The 18,583-nt window shown below is 34.4% G+C and overlaps 1 protein-coding gene across 2 annotated transcripts in view; it reads right to left on the reverse strand.

The window, feature by feature from the left end:
* The window catches only part of LOC150075124 (uncharacterized), a 164,685-nt gene that overhangs the window by 18,606 nt on the left and 127,496 nt on the right, over positions 1 to 18,583 (reverse strand). For both annotated transcript variants that reach the window (XM_090389189.1, XM_090389190.1), the window contains 2 exons: positions 11,754 to 11,862; positions 1,363 to 1,478 (listed from right to left, as the gene is read on the reverse strand). In XM_090389189.1, the coding sequence (XP_090245315.1) occupies positions 1,363 to 1,478; positions 11,754 to 11,862 (225 nt within the window). The remainder of the gene's footprint in view (positions 1 to 1,362; positions 1,479 to 11,753; positions 11,863 to 18,583) is intronic.

Raw genomic sequence — 18,583 nt, forward strand, 5'->3', positions numbered from 1 at the left:
TATACAATATAATAAAGACTTCTTTGTTATTATTTGGTTTTTAGGAGCATTAGCAACTAAGGCCATATTGCTCCGGGATATGCGGTGGTCATTCCCTGAATGACCTTTCCGCATCCTCCGTATTTGGTGGTGACGGGCTCGAACCCCGGTCTAATCAAGAAGCGTGTGCTACGCACTGCTGCTCCTTCCCACCTGGCTACGGAGGCGCCATATATATAAAGACTTCTATTTATTTAAAGTATATGCCATTACCCATGCTCAGGTTTCAGCCTTTCCTGGGGCCTCATTAGTTGGTAAGTAGGCATTAGTAAAACCTGACCAACCCAGTGATGAGATATCAGCAGCAGACATAGTTTTCTCACTGCTACTTACAATATGAAGCCATGCTTTTTCCTTTACAATAACAATCAGTAGCTCTCATGGCCTACATATTTAGAAACTATTTACAAGTATGTAGTGGACATAAATCATATTACAAATATTAAGTAGATATTACAAGTATTAATTGTGTGTATTAATATATTAATTTATTTTTATTGTTGACCTCCTTATATCATGCATTAATAAGAAAATTCAACTTTAGTGAAATCTAAAAGTGAGTTAAGCTTGCACTAAACTTGGACAAGATTACTAATTTAAATGATTTTTGTGCCGAACAAGTGGACCGCTCATGGAAATGTTTTTAGAATAAAAGATTTAAAACAACAAGGCACCTTTAGTTATGATCCATATCTCATATCTGTTTTTCTTATTAGAAAATAGGCATTGTGCGTTGGGTTGCATTATATAATCTTATATTTTTCTTATATTTTCTTCAATTTTTTTTTTTTTTCTCTTTTAGAATTAAAAAATAAAGCACTGAATTTGAGAAGATTTGATATTTATTCAGGAATAAGTATGCTCAAATTTATACTCTCTGTTTTTGTGGAATACTTCTATATTTTTATTCATGCAAATGCTGTTTGTGTTTCTATATTTCCTCAATAGCCATATTTACAATGTGGAGTGTGTTCAACACTGATTCACATAATGAATTTTGGACATAACTTGTGATGCCAAACCACTGTTTATTCATTCCTAATCATTCTGATTTTCATGATTTTTCTACACTGTGTTTGTTTTTCTGTAAAAGAATACCTTTCATTTTGCATGAAAGGTATTCTTTTACAGACTTTGAAAATAATTCAGTGATAATAAATTTTTCATCAGAAATATTTCATTCAAATGAGGCTTACAGAGCAATAAATAATAACAAAAGTTGTGCAGGATCTAAAAATATTTTCATTATAGTGAAATTGTCATAAGAACAGTTAGTCATTGTAATGTAATTTTAATATATATGACAATCAAGCATTGTTTTACCTGTGTCATTTTCAGTGACTCTGGTGTATGTTCCAGATTCCATACACTTAATCAAACCTTTAGAAAGCAGCTCTTGCAAGTGTTCTTCAACTTCTTCCTGGGTTGCTTCACAAGAGCTAAAAAAAAAAAAAAAAAAACAGATATATTTTATTTAACTTAGAGGCTAATAATCAATGTCAACATAAAATACCTCACTAAATTAGAACTTAATTTTAACATAAGAAAGAATTTAAAATTATAGCTAATTTCAGTTTTCCATAAGAGTAATTTTTAAATGATATCTTTTAATTATTTTTAAATATGTAATATTATCAAAACTAAAATTACTGTAACACAGAGCGAAAACGGATACAAAAATAGATTGTGACAAGTTTAATAATAGGAAATATACATATATTAGATTAGATACATAAAAACAAAAAGCTTTCGGTTGTTTTGTCAACCTTCCTCAGTTAAACTGACAGTTAAGAATGGAGCAGGAAGGCGTGTACTGCCAATCTTGTACGTGAAGTGCGTGATTAATTGTTTAGTTGTGCCTGGACACACTCTAGCTCTGTAAATGAGAGACGCACCGAAATTGCTAAAGTCAAGGCGGATCTTACGAGGTGTGGCTATCCCATCAATACCTTTGACAGGTGTGACCTACAGACACATGGCCACATAGCAATCAACAGAAACATCCAAGGTAATGACTCAGCCATCAATACCCTTGACAGGTGTGACCTACAGACACATGTAGGTCACATAGTGACCAACAGAAACATCCAAGGTAATGACTCAGCCGCGAGCACCTTTATCCCATAATACCCAAACCTATCACAACAGGTTTGTAGAGTCTTAAAATCACATGGGATAAAATGCGTAAAACTCCCAGGTAGAAAATTACAATCCCTCATCTCTAAAGTAAAAACACCAGTCCCCACCTTACTACAAAGCGGATTGGTCTACCGCATCTCTTCCAGTGACTGCACTAGCTGCTACATTGGGGAAACTGGGAGACGGCTCGAAAAACGCCTTTCCAAACACAAAAGAGCAATCCGCTTAGCGGATGTGGAGCACTCAGCTATTGCCGAACATGTTTGGGCAACCCACACCGCGATGTCGTGATTGTGGATAAGTCCCACCACTATCGACGACGCACCAGGTTGGAGTCATTGAACATCAAATTCTCCAATACCTCAGTCAACAGGAACGGTGGATGTCAAGTCCACCCTATCATCGAAACAGCAATCCTGACTACTGACAAATGCTGGCAATATCCGCATGCATCACAGCCACAGGCTTCAACATCCAACAATTCATCACACACTTCATGTACAAGATTGGCAGTACACACCTTCATGCTCCATTCTTAACTGTCAGTTTAACTGAGGAATGTTGAGAAAACAACCGAAAGGTTTTTGTTTGTATGTATCAAATCTAATATATGTATATTTCCTATTATTAAACTTGTCACAATCTATTTTTGTATCCGTTTTCGCTCTGTGTTACAGTAATTTTAGTTTTGATAATAATGAATCCAGAGTGCACAGGCCTCTTTAATCAAATATGTAATATTTTTAAATATGTTTATTAAACACATTGAAAATTTATTGGACTGCGTTTTTACAATAAAAATTGTATCCATTAGGTAGGAAGAATGTTAAAGAGTGTCTTAAATTTTTATACTGATAATAAAATTATTTCATTAAATACTTGTATTTAAATGAAATACATCACAACTGAATGATTGTCATCTTCCTAAAGTTTTGAAAGATGTGAAATGATATCTTTTAATGCTTAAAAAAAACTTAAGCCTTTCTTCGTAAGAAGAAAGGCTTACATTTTTTTGCAGATTACAGTGTTTGGAGACTAGGCACCTGTGAGGTGATCTGATTGAGGTGTATAAAGCCTTGAATGGTTTGAGCATGCTCAATGCCAATGGGATTCTTCCTCCTGCTCAGAATAATCACCTGAGAGGGCATAAATTCAAATTGAGGAAAGACAGTTGTAGGATAGATGTGTGGAGGTTTGCCTTTAGCCAGTGGATAGTTGATTGGTGGGACAGACTTCCATCTTTTGTTGTGGAAGTTGATAGCCTAAATTTTTTTTTTTTTTTTTTTTTTAGCGCCTCCGTAGCCAGGAGCAACAGTGCGTAGCACACGCTTCTTGATTAGACTGGGATTAAAACCTGTGACCACCAAATACGGAGGATGCGGAAAGGTCAGGGAATGACCACTGCATATCCCCGGAGCAATATGGCCTTAGTTGCTAATGCTCCTAAAAACCAAAACAACAACTACTAAAAAAATAAATTAATAAATTAATAAATAAATAAATTAAACAAAGGCTGAGCTGGACAGGTATCTGGGACGAATGGAGGGATGAAATGGGAGCGGATTTTCCCCCCCTTCTTTTGGTTGATGCTGCATAAGCTTGCTTTCTTGCATCAATATGCCTCTACTAATGCTAATACTTCACTTTTATATGTTGCCTTTCTTTTCTAGATATCTCTTGTAATATGTAAATCACATTTATTATAAATGGCAGTCCCACAAAAAAAGTATAATGCACAGCCACTGCAACACCACCCTTTCCAACTATAGCATTCTATATGATTTCTTTTAATTTCTAGGTTCATTCATAATTTCTTTTTAAAAGAGGAAACCTAAACCCTGTGGAGGGGATGTTAGAAAAGTAAAGGCCCAGATACTTTGGAATAGGAACTGCTTGAACATACAAGCAGTTTTCTATTTCTATAATAATAATCAACATCTTCCTCTTTTTTATTTTTTGTTCTATACTTTATTTTGGATTTCTGATGTGGTACAAACCACATTAGAAATTCAAAATAAATCTGTGATTTGTTTTAAGTGATATTTCACAGTTTAGGTTATGGCTAGTAGCTTCAGTAACCAACAAAATTTATAATTTCATTTGCATTTTTATCTGTGGTTACAGTGGACCCTTTATTTTATGTTTTATCCATTTTAAATTTCTCAATTTTAATATCCATGGTCTCATCTACATTCTATGTCAATTTATACTGATGCGTCTTCATTTTCTTCTTTCCCTCTCCTCCCCATTTTTGTTCTGGTATAACATTTGTATTATTTCCCACATTTCCTTGAATTCTTTCTTAATATTATATAGCTTGGCTTCTCATCAAATACTGTGATATTTTGCTCTCTTTTTGATATTTTAGCCAGTCTCTTCAGTGGCTTCTAAATTTTATCTATTTAAGTTTTATAATAATTTGGGCAGCTTTGGGCTAGTAAATACAGTATATTTCCAAATATTTATACTTTCCCATTGCCTGTGCTGTTCCATTTTCATGTGATTTCTACCTTTTCCACTATTATTCCTTGCCTTATGATATATTTATACTCTAGCAATATTTGTCTCTATTGCTTGCACACAAAACAATTCAATGTCAGCAATGCATTTCATATTTTATTCCTTTACAATCTATTGCAACCTTTAATACAGCACCTTAAATAAAGCTTAAGTGGATATGATATCCATTTATACAGATTAAGATAAACTAAAACAAAAAGAACATAAACCACTACTGCACATAGTATCTTTTCAAGAATCCATAGCATGATAAAGGTTCATAGAAGCAAAAAGTGTTTTGATGGTCACACAATTCAGTACATTAGCCAAATTCTGATTTTGTATTAATTTGTTAATCATGGTGACTGATTTTACTTTTCTATTTTGCCCATGTTTGATATTTTCTGTGCAACTGAGGTGAATGGCAATTGCATAGACAGTATCAAATATCAATTACATAGAAAGTATCAAATGGCAGAAGAGAAAAATAAAATCAGCCACCATAATTAATTAATTAATTAACTAACACAAAACTATTTCAGCTAACATGATGAATTTTCTTCCATCAAAATATTTTGTGCTTCCACAAACCATTGCCATGCTGTGATTGCTTGAGACAGTATGGTTTATGTTCGTTTTATGTTTATTTCATTTTAGTTTATTTTAGTCTATATATAAATGGATAATTACAGGCACATACATCCATACCCCTCTCAACTATTGCTGCTTAATGATTGTCAGAGCATTATCAGAACTGGTCAGAACACTTTTTTTAGCCATTTACTTTCCTTCCAAAATTTACTATGGCTTACATTTGCAATTAATTTTGGCATTCTCCAATGAAAATCTGACACCCACCAAGGCTTTTGCAATAATTATGGAATTTTTCAATTTGCAAAATTGAATAATTTCCAATAATTATTCCATGGTTCTTTACAGTGATGCTGGTGCAGTCTCTTTACTGAACCCATCTATCTCCCACCAAAACCCTGTAAACTGAAACTGTAACTAACAAATATAAACCATATTTGTTATTTACAATTATATAACTATAACTAAATCATAATTACAAATTATAACTATATGCTACTTTAATATAACTTTCCAATTTTCTGGCTTAACACACTCATAACTGATCGCTTATATATGTATGAGATTCTAAATATGTTTCCATCTTATGGTTTGCCTTCTGTTTGTATTTTATTATTATTTTATTTTTTTTTTTTTTTTATCACTGACCATTCACTTACATATGATGATAGATAGCTCTCTGTTTTCTAACTTCTCACCTAATGTCAGGCTTCCCCAAGATTCTTTCCTTTCACCAACACTTTTCCAGTTGTATATTAATGCCCTTATTCAATTGACTAGAAATCTTGTCTACAGTTCTGAAGATGACAGTTCTGAAGCACACTACATTTGGCCTTCCAGTTTAATAAACCCTGCTCTGCAACTAACAGCTAGCTATTTCACAATAACTTCTCAAATATCCATCACCAGTTCCTTAAATGATCTCCAGATAATTCCCCAGTGTAAAAAGATAAACTGACTTTAGTCTATACCTAGCCTATCTTATTCTGCCTTATTCAGAATTACATATTTACTGGGGATAGCTCTCATTTCAAACCCTTCCTGCCATGAGCATATCACAAATACTGCACTAAAAAAAACTAGGTACTCACTTCACCATCTATTCAGTTTCTGCTGCATGCCTTTTCTATAGATATTTCCACAAACACTTGTTTTAAATTAGAATCTGTAATGCCACTTCTTATTTCCAAACTAGTTGAAACATGTTCCTCAACTAGTTGACATCCTGACAGTGGTAGAGAATGAAAGGGACTTGGGGGTGGTTATGCAGGCAGATATGAAGTTCTCTGAGCAGTGCAGACGGGCTGCAAGAGTAGCTCATGGAGTATTGTCAATGATATACAGGAATTTTTCCAGCAGGGATAAGGAGGTGATTATTCCATTGTATAAGGCGATGGTCAGGCCACACCTTGAGTACTGTATACAGGTCTGGAGGCCTCATTTCAAGAAGGATGTAGAGCTGCTGGAACGAGTACAGAGAAGGGCAACAAGATTAGTGAATGGAACAAAGGGGTGCTCTTACGAAGAAAGGCTTAAGTTTTGCAAATTACAGTGTCTGGAGACTAGGCACCAGCGAGGTGATCTGATAGAGGTGTATAAAGCCTTGAATGGTTTAAGCATGCTCAATGCTGATGGGATTCTTCCTCTAGCTCAGAAAAATCACCTGAGAGGGCATAAATTAAAATTGAGGAAAGACAGATGTAGGATAGACGTGCGGAAATTTGCCTTTAGCCAGCGGGTGGTTGGTTGGTGGAACAGACTTCCATCCCTTGTGGTGGAGGTTGATAGCCTAAATAAGTTTAAGGCTCAGCTGGACAGGTATTTTGAACGAACAGGGGGGTGAAGTGGAAGTGGTTTTTTTTTTTTTTTTTTTTTGGCTGATGCTACATAAGCTTGCTTTCTTGCATCAAATGCCTCTACTAATGCTAATGCTAATCCATCCACAGTTTAATTCTGGACTCACTGAACTAAGTTTTCCTCTATCACATTTATTCCTTTTACTTCTGTTCTCTGAAGAGCAGTCTTCCTACACATGTACTGCCCGAAAATTACAAACTACAGCAGGAATTCAAGTCTAATGTCCACAAGTATCTATTGTTGTTGTTTGGGGAATTTTTGGCACAAGGGCCTCCATATCAAGTCTGTTCATGATTTCAAGGAAAAAACTGTATGCTAAATATGTACTGCCATATTTTGATTATTCAGAGATGATTATATAAATTTTTGCATTTTAAATATTGAAACAGTTCTTCAAAATTTGCATCATTGCCAAGAATCTGTGATAAGCAGTTAATGGTTACTGCAAGTTGGATAGAGAGCTAAAGCTAGATTTCCAAATACAGTAGACTCTCGATTTTCCGGGATAGAGGGTAAAAAAAATCCCGGATAATTGATTTTTCGGTTAATCCAAAAATACAGAAGTCCCTGACATATGTAAAAGATATGTCCCAGGACTTCTTACGTAAGTCGAGTTTTAAGTAACTCGGGAATGACTAATATGACTACTAATAATTATATAGTACCAATAAAATATTGCTACTATATAATTATTGACAAATCTGAATTCAGCGTGATACTTGTTAATGTTTGACCATTTTCATACATCCTTATTATTTTAATTTTCTGATCCAAATCGATTGCTTTCCTTTTCTTGGTAACAAGAAAAAACCATCACAAGTTCCCAATTTCCCTGCCTGTGCCTACAATAAATCCATTATTGGAACTTTCCAAACCAACCTTGCATATAAATTGCATTAAAGTAAATTTCTCTTAAACATAACAGTTAGCTATATCATTCTTTATACATAAAGTAATACAGGTGACTCCCACTTAATGCTGATAATTCATTCCGGAAAAACAGAGTGCTAAGTGAATCAGCCCTAAGCGAGTGCCATATTCCTATAAGGTAACATATGTACTGCATTTGTGAGTTGCAGTCTATGCCATAGGATATTTCCTAATCAATAATAAATGGTAGTGAAAAGACGCACAAATGTCGGTCAAAATATTTAATATTCAAAAATTTGTACATATAAAATATTCTGCATTACATACATATATAATTATGTGGTAAGTAACTACATTACGTATCAAAATTAAACTTAAAATGCAAATTAAAATCATAAATTTATTAATCCAATGGCCCTGGACTGTCAAGTTTTCTATCTTTGGTCGATTTTGGGTTGTAGTTTGGCTCTCTTCCTGATAAACTAAAAGGAGTTTTAATTAACCCCCCCCCCAGCACAGTGTTACCACCAAACATTAAAGTCAACCGATCTTTCGCTGCTTTGAAGCCTGGCATGTTTTTTTTTATTCTTTCAATATAAAACTGCTTTTAAGCATTAGTTTCCAAAAAAGTCCTGTTTCATCCATGTTAAAAATTTGAGAAGTATAACACCCTTTTCAATAATTTTAACAAGTTCTTTTTTGAAAGTTTCCGCTCCTTCTTGATCTGCACTTGTTTAGCTTATCACTGGATTTAAATCTTTCAAACCTGCCATTACTAGCTTTAAATGGTTCCATTGTGTTTTTTTTTTTTGAGGTGAGCTTTCTTCAGATAGGCTAATCGCTTTTTCTTTTTTAATATTTAATTTAACAGAATTCTGTGTTGGATCTTATCTTCAATAAAATTATTTAGGTCTCTCCATTTCAATCATAATAGCCAGTTTATAGCTGTCTTTCCCATTGCTAAAATTAATTCTTTATTTTTTATGATTGTTCTTACAGTTAAACCTGCCAGTCCTAAATTATTGCACACACCCACTTGTCATCGACCGGAATCGATTTGCTTCAAAACGTCTAATTTAATTTTCAAATTCAGTCTTTTTCTTCCCTTTGTAGTCTTCATACCGCATCCAGACGTTGTTGCTTTTTCATTCTTATCTGCCATTATTAACTCTCCGAAAATGTAACTGCATTGCATTAATTATGATACAATGTTTGAGTAAACTGTCCATTACAGATGATGTCTAACACTGTCCTTTACTAACACTGTACTGAATGATGACTAGACTCCAGATAAATACCTATAGGTCAAATATTACAAGCAATATACTTGATCATTTTTTAAAATGTTGATCTCAGCACTACATAACAAGTCACCTTACTGCAATTAAATTAGTGTGGGAAAAAATTTCACTGAGCGTGGGAAAATTTCTCGAGTGGCATGGGAAACATTTTAATGCTATCGACTTACATTTTAATGTTAACATTTTAATGATAACATTTTAATGTTATCAAGCTATCGACTACATCAGATGAAATGTTTTCGTTAAGCATGCCAAAAATTCAATTTGTATGCTGGTAAAAGAGCATTATAGTGAGCTATGACAGCATTATAGTGAGATACGAGTTAAACGAACAGAGGGGTGAAGTGGAAGTGGTTATTTTTTATTTATTATTATTATTTTTTTTTTATTTTTTTATTATTTTTTTATTTATTTATTTATTTTTTTTGGCTGATGCTGCATAAGCTTGCTTTCTTGCATCAAATGCCTCTACTAATGCTAATGCCAATGCTAATAATATAAGAACAGCGTTACAGCGAATCAGCCTAAATCGAACCATGTTATAACGAGGGTCTGCTGTATCACAGTATGTAATTTCACATATTTTAATTTTTCTGCTTAATATAAATAAGCTGTTTAAGATTAACAACTTTGAACTTTCCCTCTTGAGGGCAGTCATGATCTCTTTCAGATTAGCTCTAAAATCAGCCATATAGCACTCCCGCTCAGTTCAGTGTGATCAGGAACATCAGAAGCCAGCACACACACACCTCGGCATAAACAATCTAACTTGGCCCACCTTTCTCTCCAATTCCTCTTTGCTATAACTTATGGCAATTCCAGGCCTGGGCAAACTGATCCCCCCCTCCCCTGACAACCCAATGTACGATACATTAGTGGGTGCATGCACTTTGTTAGGGATTTGCTCTAAGTCATGCATATTGAATTCTGCTCAAAGTACTCAGGTATATTTCCAGTTAATAACAAATAACTGGAAATAATCAATAATATAATAATGAAATAATAATCAAAAACTTATAACTAATAATGTAAATATGGATGTAAAGCATGAGATGTATGTAAATAATTTTATTATATTTTGTCATTTATAAACTATATTTATTATTATTATTTTTTTTTAAAGCGTCCTACAGAGAACTTGAAACACAACCTAAAAGTTTTGGTAACTGAAAATATAGAGCAGTAGTATATGCACCTCGCATGTAACTATCAACAAACTAAAAATTTATTTAACATAGATAAAGTGTCACCCTTCAAAATTTTAGAAAAGTATCACTATGCTTTTATCATGGTACCACATTATGTACAGCTGCGACCATTATGAGGATCTCTGCTATTGACTTATGACGAAACTCACATGTTTACCACCAGGACTGGAGCATCATCTTCTAGACTCAAGGGAGGAGTTCCTGGCTTTCACCAAGTTTGTGCAAGCATTATTTGTTGTTTTCTAGGCAGAGGACACTTATTGCTATTCATCAAAACTAAAGCCAGTAACTGAATGAAACACTCAACCGAACTGGACAGAAACATTCAAATGGAACAATTGAGTTAACCACACTTAGGACCTTCTTCTCTTGAGCTTGACACCAGCGGCTATGACCTCTGAGACAGACAAACACACCGGACATGACTATTGCTGCAGCTTGCTGCCAAGGCCATTAGTCTCTCCATACCAGCGCATTCTTGCATGGTACTTTGATACTTTCGTCCTACTTCCTGATGGGGCATGGGCATGCCTCACTTCTGGGAGACCACGTCAAATGAAACCAAAATTATTCCAAACCCACACTCAAAAACTTAAGTCAACTATGCAGCAACAACCCTATTACCATTTGGCCTACCCCCTTTCAGCATAAATTATTGTAACTTTTTGTTTTTGTTTTTTTTGTCTTAGCCACTGAAATCTCGGGAAATTAGGTGGTGGCAGGACCTGCCAAAGTAAAGTTGGTCTGCCTCCATGGGGCTTAGTGTGGGCAACGGTAGGTCCCATTAGGAACTCAATGGCTAAGAGGCCAGATGAACATTGTACAAAACATTACAGACCTCAATATCCATACACTTTTAAATCTCTGGCCTTTACAGTGTACTGTATCACACCACAATGTATACTATGCAGAGATGGGGGAATCCCTGGCACCGTTTGACCCAAAAATACTTTACACATATGCTCTTATTGCAATTATTTGGACTGATATGATAATTAGACATAAAATATCAAAAGTTTATGTGTAATACATCAAAAAAATGTTTCGTAATAAATAAAGTTAAAAGTAGATGATTAATGTTGATAATTTTGAAAAAGCATGGGCAATCTTCAAAATAGTTAACTCACAAACAGATAATGGAGTTTTCACTACATTACAATTATGGTTTCTGTGATTTTAATTGGACTTCTAATTATGCATGCAATAGTTATGAGTTATTATAATCATTAATTATTTAAAAATATCTTACGCTGCCATATCATCAACAGATAAAGGATTGGGATAAGATGATTCTATTAACTCCAAAAGTTTCTCCTTGGTAAGTTCCACTTTAGCTCCTAATAAGGTATCATCCAAGCCTAGGAACAAATAATTAATTGCTGAGAACTCATTTATCAATATAGAAATTACCTCACATTTACAAAAAAACTTACTCAATGCTATGTACTGGGCACACGTTATCTATGCAGGTATTACTTTCACATGAAATTATTCAGTCTGTGATCAGTGATTAAATTGAAGAAGTACAGCATGTACAATTTTACAGAGTAAATGAATGTAGGACAAAGTATTAATAATAACAATAGCAATAATAATTATAATGTATATAGGTAAATACACAATGCATATATGCAGTGGTGTGCTGGCAAATTTTTAACAACCGATTTGCTAAAAAAAAAAAAAAAAAAAAAAGCCAGAATGCATGTGTTGTTATTTGTTGTAAGTTTTACTGATTTACAACAATTTGGAATACAAAAATTTCAAACAATAATAAAATAATAATTTTTTTTTATTATAATTTCCATATAGCCAACTAATTGTCACAAAATGTTTTTGTTGATTTTTGCAAAGCTCTTGTATCCGTAGCTAATCTATGGTTGTGCTTCAACCATGATTTGACAAATGGAGTTGAATCCTAACCTGCTAACTCTTTTCCCAATAAATTTATTGTCATTAAATCCGACATGTGACGATAAACTTCTGGAGCGGATTGATGGGTGAAATGGGAAGTCTTTTTTTTTTTTTTTTTGGCTGATGCTGTATAAGCTTGCTTTCTTGTGTCATATACCTCTACTAATGCTAATGATATCACAACAGTTATAGAAACGAGAAATCATTGACAAACGTTGAGCATAGGAATGAAGCAGCCCAGGCAAAATTAAGCAGATTTTTATCAAAAATAATATTCCTGTAAAACTGCTAGCTGAGATAATCCCTACACAGGCTTCTGTGTAGGGAAGGGAGGCAGGAGAAAGGAAGCACAGAAGGTGCCGAAACAAGCATGCCTCAGCTGGATTTTCCATGTCACCATATACAAACTTATCACCCAAATGCCACTAGCCATTGTGGATTGAGGTGCATGGCACTATACAGATTATAGCCATTGCCAGTTTAACAACCAGCTCACACGATTCTTGAAAATGTAACAATCGTCTCTTGCAAGCTGACTCCAGCACACCACTGCATATATGTTTTTAGCTTACAAGAGTGCAAAAAAGTGAAATCATCTGATGCTATTTCTGCTATATCTCATCTGTGACATGGCGCAATGCATGCATTCTGAGATATCCTTTGCACACCAATGTTATATTGTATCACTTGAATGGTGGCCCATTTGATAGACTACAAATTCTTTTCACTCTCTTGCCTCTCATATTGCCCCTGACACAAGTAACTATAGACTTGTGAGCTTAACTTCTGTTCCAGGAAAATTAATGGAGGCACTGGTTAAAGAAGCACTGCAGGATCATTTAGACAAGACTTCAGTTATAGCTCTGACACAGCATGGTTTTGTTAAGGGGAAGTCTTGCCTGACCAACTTGATTGGATACTATGATGCAGTCACAAAAGAACTGGATGCAGGGAATAACTTTGATATTATATACTTGGATCTTAGAAAGGCTTTTGATACTGTTGCACATGGAAGACTGCTACACAAATTGGAGCAGTGTGACATTGGAGGCAAATTGCTGCTATGGATAAAGGGGTGGTTGAGTGGGAGAAGACAGAGAGTGGTAATCAATGGACACTGCTCATCGTGGACTAATGTTATTAGTGGAGTCCCTCAGGGCTCAGTGTTGGGTCCATTATTGTTCTCTGTATTTATAAATGATATTGATGATGGTATATCAAGCTTAATGTCCAAGTTTGCAGATGATACAAGGGTTGGCAGGGTTGTCAAGGACACTACTGACACTACACTGCTGCAACAGGATCTGGAAAGGTTGAGCAGATGGGCTGAGAGGTGGCAAATGAAGTTTAACATTGACAAATGTAAAGTACTACACATGGGAAACAGCAACCCCAGGGCAACGTATCAACTCTGTGGTACTACACTGACAGTGGTAGAGAATGAAAGGGACTTGGGGGTGATTGTGCAGGCAGATATGAAGTTCTCTGAGCAGTGCAGACGGGCTGCAAGAGTAGCTCATGGAGTATTGTCAATGATATACAGGACTTTTTCCAGCAGGGATAAGGAGGTGATTATTCCATTGTATAAGGCAATGGTCAGGCCACACCTAGAGTACTGTATACAGGTCTGGAGGCCTCATTTCAAGAAGGATGTAGAGCTGCTGGAACGAGTACAGAGAAGGGCAACAAGATTAGTGAGTGGAACAGGGGGGTGCTCTTACGAGGAAAGGCTTAGGTTTTGCAAATTACAGTGTCTGGAGACTAGGCACCAGCGAGGTGATCTGATAGAGGTGTATAAAGCCTTGAATGGTTTAAGCATGCTCAATGCTGATGGGATTCTTCCTCTAGCTCAGAAAAATCACCTGAGAGGGCATAAATTCAAATTGAGGAAAGACAGATGTAGGATAGACGTGCGGAAATTTGCCTTTAGCCAGCGGGTGGTTGGTTGGTGGAACAGACTGCCATCCTTTGTGGTGGAGGTTGATAGCCTAAATAAGTTTAAGGCTCAGCTGGACAGGTATTTTGAACGAACAGAGGGGTGAAGTGGAAGTGGGTTTTTTTTTTTTTTTTTTTGGCTGATGCTGCATAAGCTTGCTTTCTTGCATCAAATGCCTCTACTAATGCTAATGCTAATGCTAATATCAATGGGCTGTCTCTGGACACAAGACAACCACTGGCTGAATGTCTGCTGGTTGTTGGACCATTCATGGTACAGTCTACACACTGTTGTCAATGTCTGTGGTACTTGCATTGGCACATCTGGTGAACAAGATGACTTCAAATATAGTATTATCAATAAGTGACCTCAAGCATAGTATTATCATACTATGCTTGAAGTCACTTAGGTTGTGCTGTTGGCTCATTCTCTTGCTGAACTGCACACATTAACACTATCCCTTGACAGTGTTAATGTGACTATCGACTTGATATAACTTAGTATGGACATGTGATACTGTTTCTAATTGTGCAGTTGATTCCTTGAATGATGAGGAATGCCTAATAAACTATCCACTTGGTATATAGTCATTATTGTCTCTCCATTAGCCATTTATTATATATGATCATTTTTAAGGTTTCAGCTTGTATGACTAAACTCTTGTGAGCAGCGCAATGATTACGACTACTGTCTTTTCACACCGGAAAAGACCTGGGTTCAAATACTGTCAAGCCAGAAAGAATTATTATGGGTTTTTTCCTTACCACAGCCAAGTCAATCAGTCTCAGGTAAGTATTGCATAGTTTGATCCTTGGAAACTTGGTTTTCAAAAAAAAAAAAAAAAAAAAAAAAACCAGCAAATTAACCACAGAATATATGTAATCTACTAAAAGAAGAATACATTGACACCCCATAACCTCAGTTGCTTTGGAAAGAAAATAAAAAAATAATAATAAAAAACTAAATAAATCTAACAAATGCCTATATATTTTTTATAGGTATTTGTAATCCATTTATACAGTATTTATTACATACATAAATTGCAATAAAAAATCTACAAAGTAGTCTCAAAAAGTTTTAAACAAAATACAGTACAGTAGGGTGTAAAATGTGTATTTGATATGTTATGCACTAAATAAATAAATTTGGTAATTTTATTTACTCTTATGGTATTTAAAGCCTGAAAAGAATTTATTAAAATAACTTATTTTTAAATAATGCTGCCATTGTTATTATTTAAATAGCACATTAGCATCTAAGGCTAAGTGAATTGTGAGGCTGAGCAAGATACATTGTCATCTATAATCATGGTAATTGAATGTCAGAGTTCCTAGTTTCCGGTTAAAAAGCAACGGTTCATCATAGTCTGAGCAAGTCTGAGTGAGATACATTGATACAGAGATACATAGTCTCAGATAAATTATCTATAATCACGGTAAGTGAATGTCAGAGTTCCTAGTTTCCAGTTAAAAAGCAATGGTTCATCACATGAACAATTCAAAACTTTGTACTGTACCAGCCTTTTCTTTTTGCTCTTTCCAGCTGGCTCAGTTAAACAAGACCTGGGATAACCAAGGTCCTATCATATAACAGAAGTCCAACTTACAAAGGGGTTGTTCCCAAAGTTTGTTCATAAATCAGCTCTTCAAAACTTGGGACACATTTTTTCATAGAAACAAAATGAACATTACAATTTACACTGATTATTCAATCAGGGAAATCGGTAATCTCCTGTTATTTGGATCATATCCTCCCAGTGAGGTCTGCATCTATTTTCCAAAACTGTATGGACCTCTGAAGAGATTAAACAAAAATCATCATAAACAGCAACATTCTTTTTTTCTCTTCCCAATTTTACATGTCACCTTAAATTTCCACATTAAGATAACAAAGAATATTCTGCTGTGTTACCCTTTACTAGTTGTGGAAATTTTCACCTCGGAGCCATAAAATTATTTAGCATGTTCCAACGATTTTGAAGAGAGTATAAAGTGCAATAATGTTATTTTAGAATTTATAAATTGATAATACAGCACAGGAAAAAGGTTTTCAGGCATGGCATTGTTCATTGGTAAGTAAAATTAGTGAGTTATCAATAATTAGCAATGAAAAGTTTCTCAGCCCTGAAGTTCAATGCACATATTTTATTGTCATGTTTGTAAACATTGATACAGCTTTCATCCATTTGCATTTGACCAGTAAAAAATCAAAAGCAGTACTGTAATAAAATAGTATTTTATGAAGTCATTTGTAACAATATTGTCGGAGATAAATTTGATTTTGAAAGGCCCCTTCATTTAAGCATGGGGTCCAGTGAGCTGCACCTGTTGCACATGCTAAATGCCACTCATTAGGCATCAGTTCTTGATGGCTCTGACTACAAAATGTAATGCAGCCTCTTTTGCCAAAATCATCTGCAAGTGAAATAAGCTTGAATCAGTATAACAAATACACATGTAGTGTGTGTGTGTGTGTGTGTGTGTGTGTGTGTGTGTGTTATTTTTATTTATTTATTTTTTTTTTTGTGGTGAAGAGAACCAAATAAGAATGACATTAAAAAATTAAAAAGCAGACAAGATGGGAGTGGGGCTGTAAAATATTCTGTATGCACTACAGCCCCTTAATCTGGCCTTGAGATGGGCTGCTAACTGATAATGATGAAAAAACTTATTTCACTTAACTTCAGTTAAAATTATACTGTACCAGGGATAATAGGAAAAACACAGTATATCACAGACCTTCTAAAACTAGTTGTAGGCCACATTTAATAACTTATTAATCACACTATATATTAACTGATTTCTTCTAACCATGTAATTTTAATAATGATTTAATTTAATTAATACTTGTAATTTGTTTAATTTCAAATAAAAAATAATACTGCATTCATAAAAAATGTAGCTTTCTTGTACTATGAAGTTGAGTTCTTTTAAGTATTTATTTTATTTTATTTTTCCTTTAGCTGGCTTTGAAATTCACAAAGAGCAATGAAACTGCAACCTTGTCTAACAGTATCTGTTACTGTAGCAACATGGTATTGTTTATAAATTTTAGTGATAATCGGGGTTGAACTTTCATGACTGAAACTGATTCTAATCAAATAAAGACATACAGCTCTTCACCTCAAAAAATAAGTAATCATTTGTTACTTTCATTTAAACCACAATCTGACATTCAAACTACAACTTTTCACTTTTTATTAGCATTTACTGTTGTAAAAATATAGATGAGTAAGTAATAAAATAAGAATCCAAACTGTATTAAAACAGTTAATATTTAATAAAGAGTGTACATTACTTCATTCAAATACCGTACAGTAAAGAGAGAAATCGTATAGTGGCAAAATCCATTTGATTTTGCCACCATACAATGCAATATGCAAGTTCTATTATAGAATTCTTGTCCTGATGACAATTAAAAAAAAAAAGAAAGAAGAAAAGGAGACAAGCTAAACTAGACAACAGAGTAACAATTAGCACTGGGGTCATCAAATAAGCAACATTTCTACAACCAAGAGATTTAAGTAATAATAAATAAGATAGAATGTATCCAACATGTGCAAATATCTTGACATCATTATTTCTGCACACTTAAGGGTACGGTACTTCTGTATTCATATTTTTAAGTTATATCACTGTATATATTTTCTTTACCTTTGTAATTATCAGAATTTAATTAATTTGATAATAGCAATTATTACTATATGCCTGGCTTCTGAAAGCAGATCTTTTCTAATTAATAATATTTCATGTAATGTGTAAAGAAACAACCTGCAACAGATTTTTATAGATTACATATTACTTTATCTATACACTTCACTTCACTCATAAAGGCACATTCACCATGAAAAATCATTTCCATAAAGCTTACTCTCTCATAAAAGTCAAAGAGAGCTTCATGCAAGTAGTTAGAATGGGAATCTATCTTTAACAACAGTTATCTCAGAGATCTTCAAATTCTGGCTGTTGTGCATCTTATAAATATTCTATATAATGTATATTAAGTCTAAAGGCGGAAAACTGATGCATTAGTAAGGGAATTAAAAAATAAATAAAATATGTTAAATGCCATGCAATCAAGATGCCACATTACAAAAGATTTATATGAAGGTTAGTTTTCTCAGTCAAAGACTTAAACTGTAACCTTCATGTTCTGCTGCCCAGAAAACTCTTTTATTTCCTTGAAAGTTTAGCTGCACTTCAGTGGAGACTTCAGGTGGAGGAATTTGTATA

This window comes from Mastigoproctus giganteus, chromosome 14 (assembly GCF_048544385.1).
Source record: "Mastigoproctus giganteus isolate SK-2022 chromosome 14, ASM4854438v1, whole genome shotgun sequence".
In the NCBI taxonomy this organism is placed as follows: domain Eukaryota; kingdom Metazoa; phylum Arthropoda; class Arachnida; order Uropygi; family Thelyphonidae; genus Mastigoproctus; species Mastigoproctus giganteus.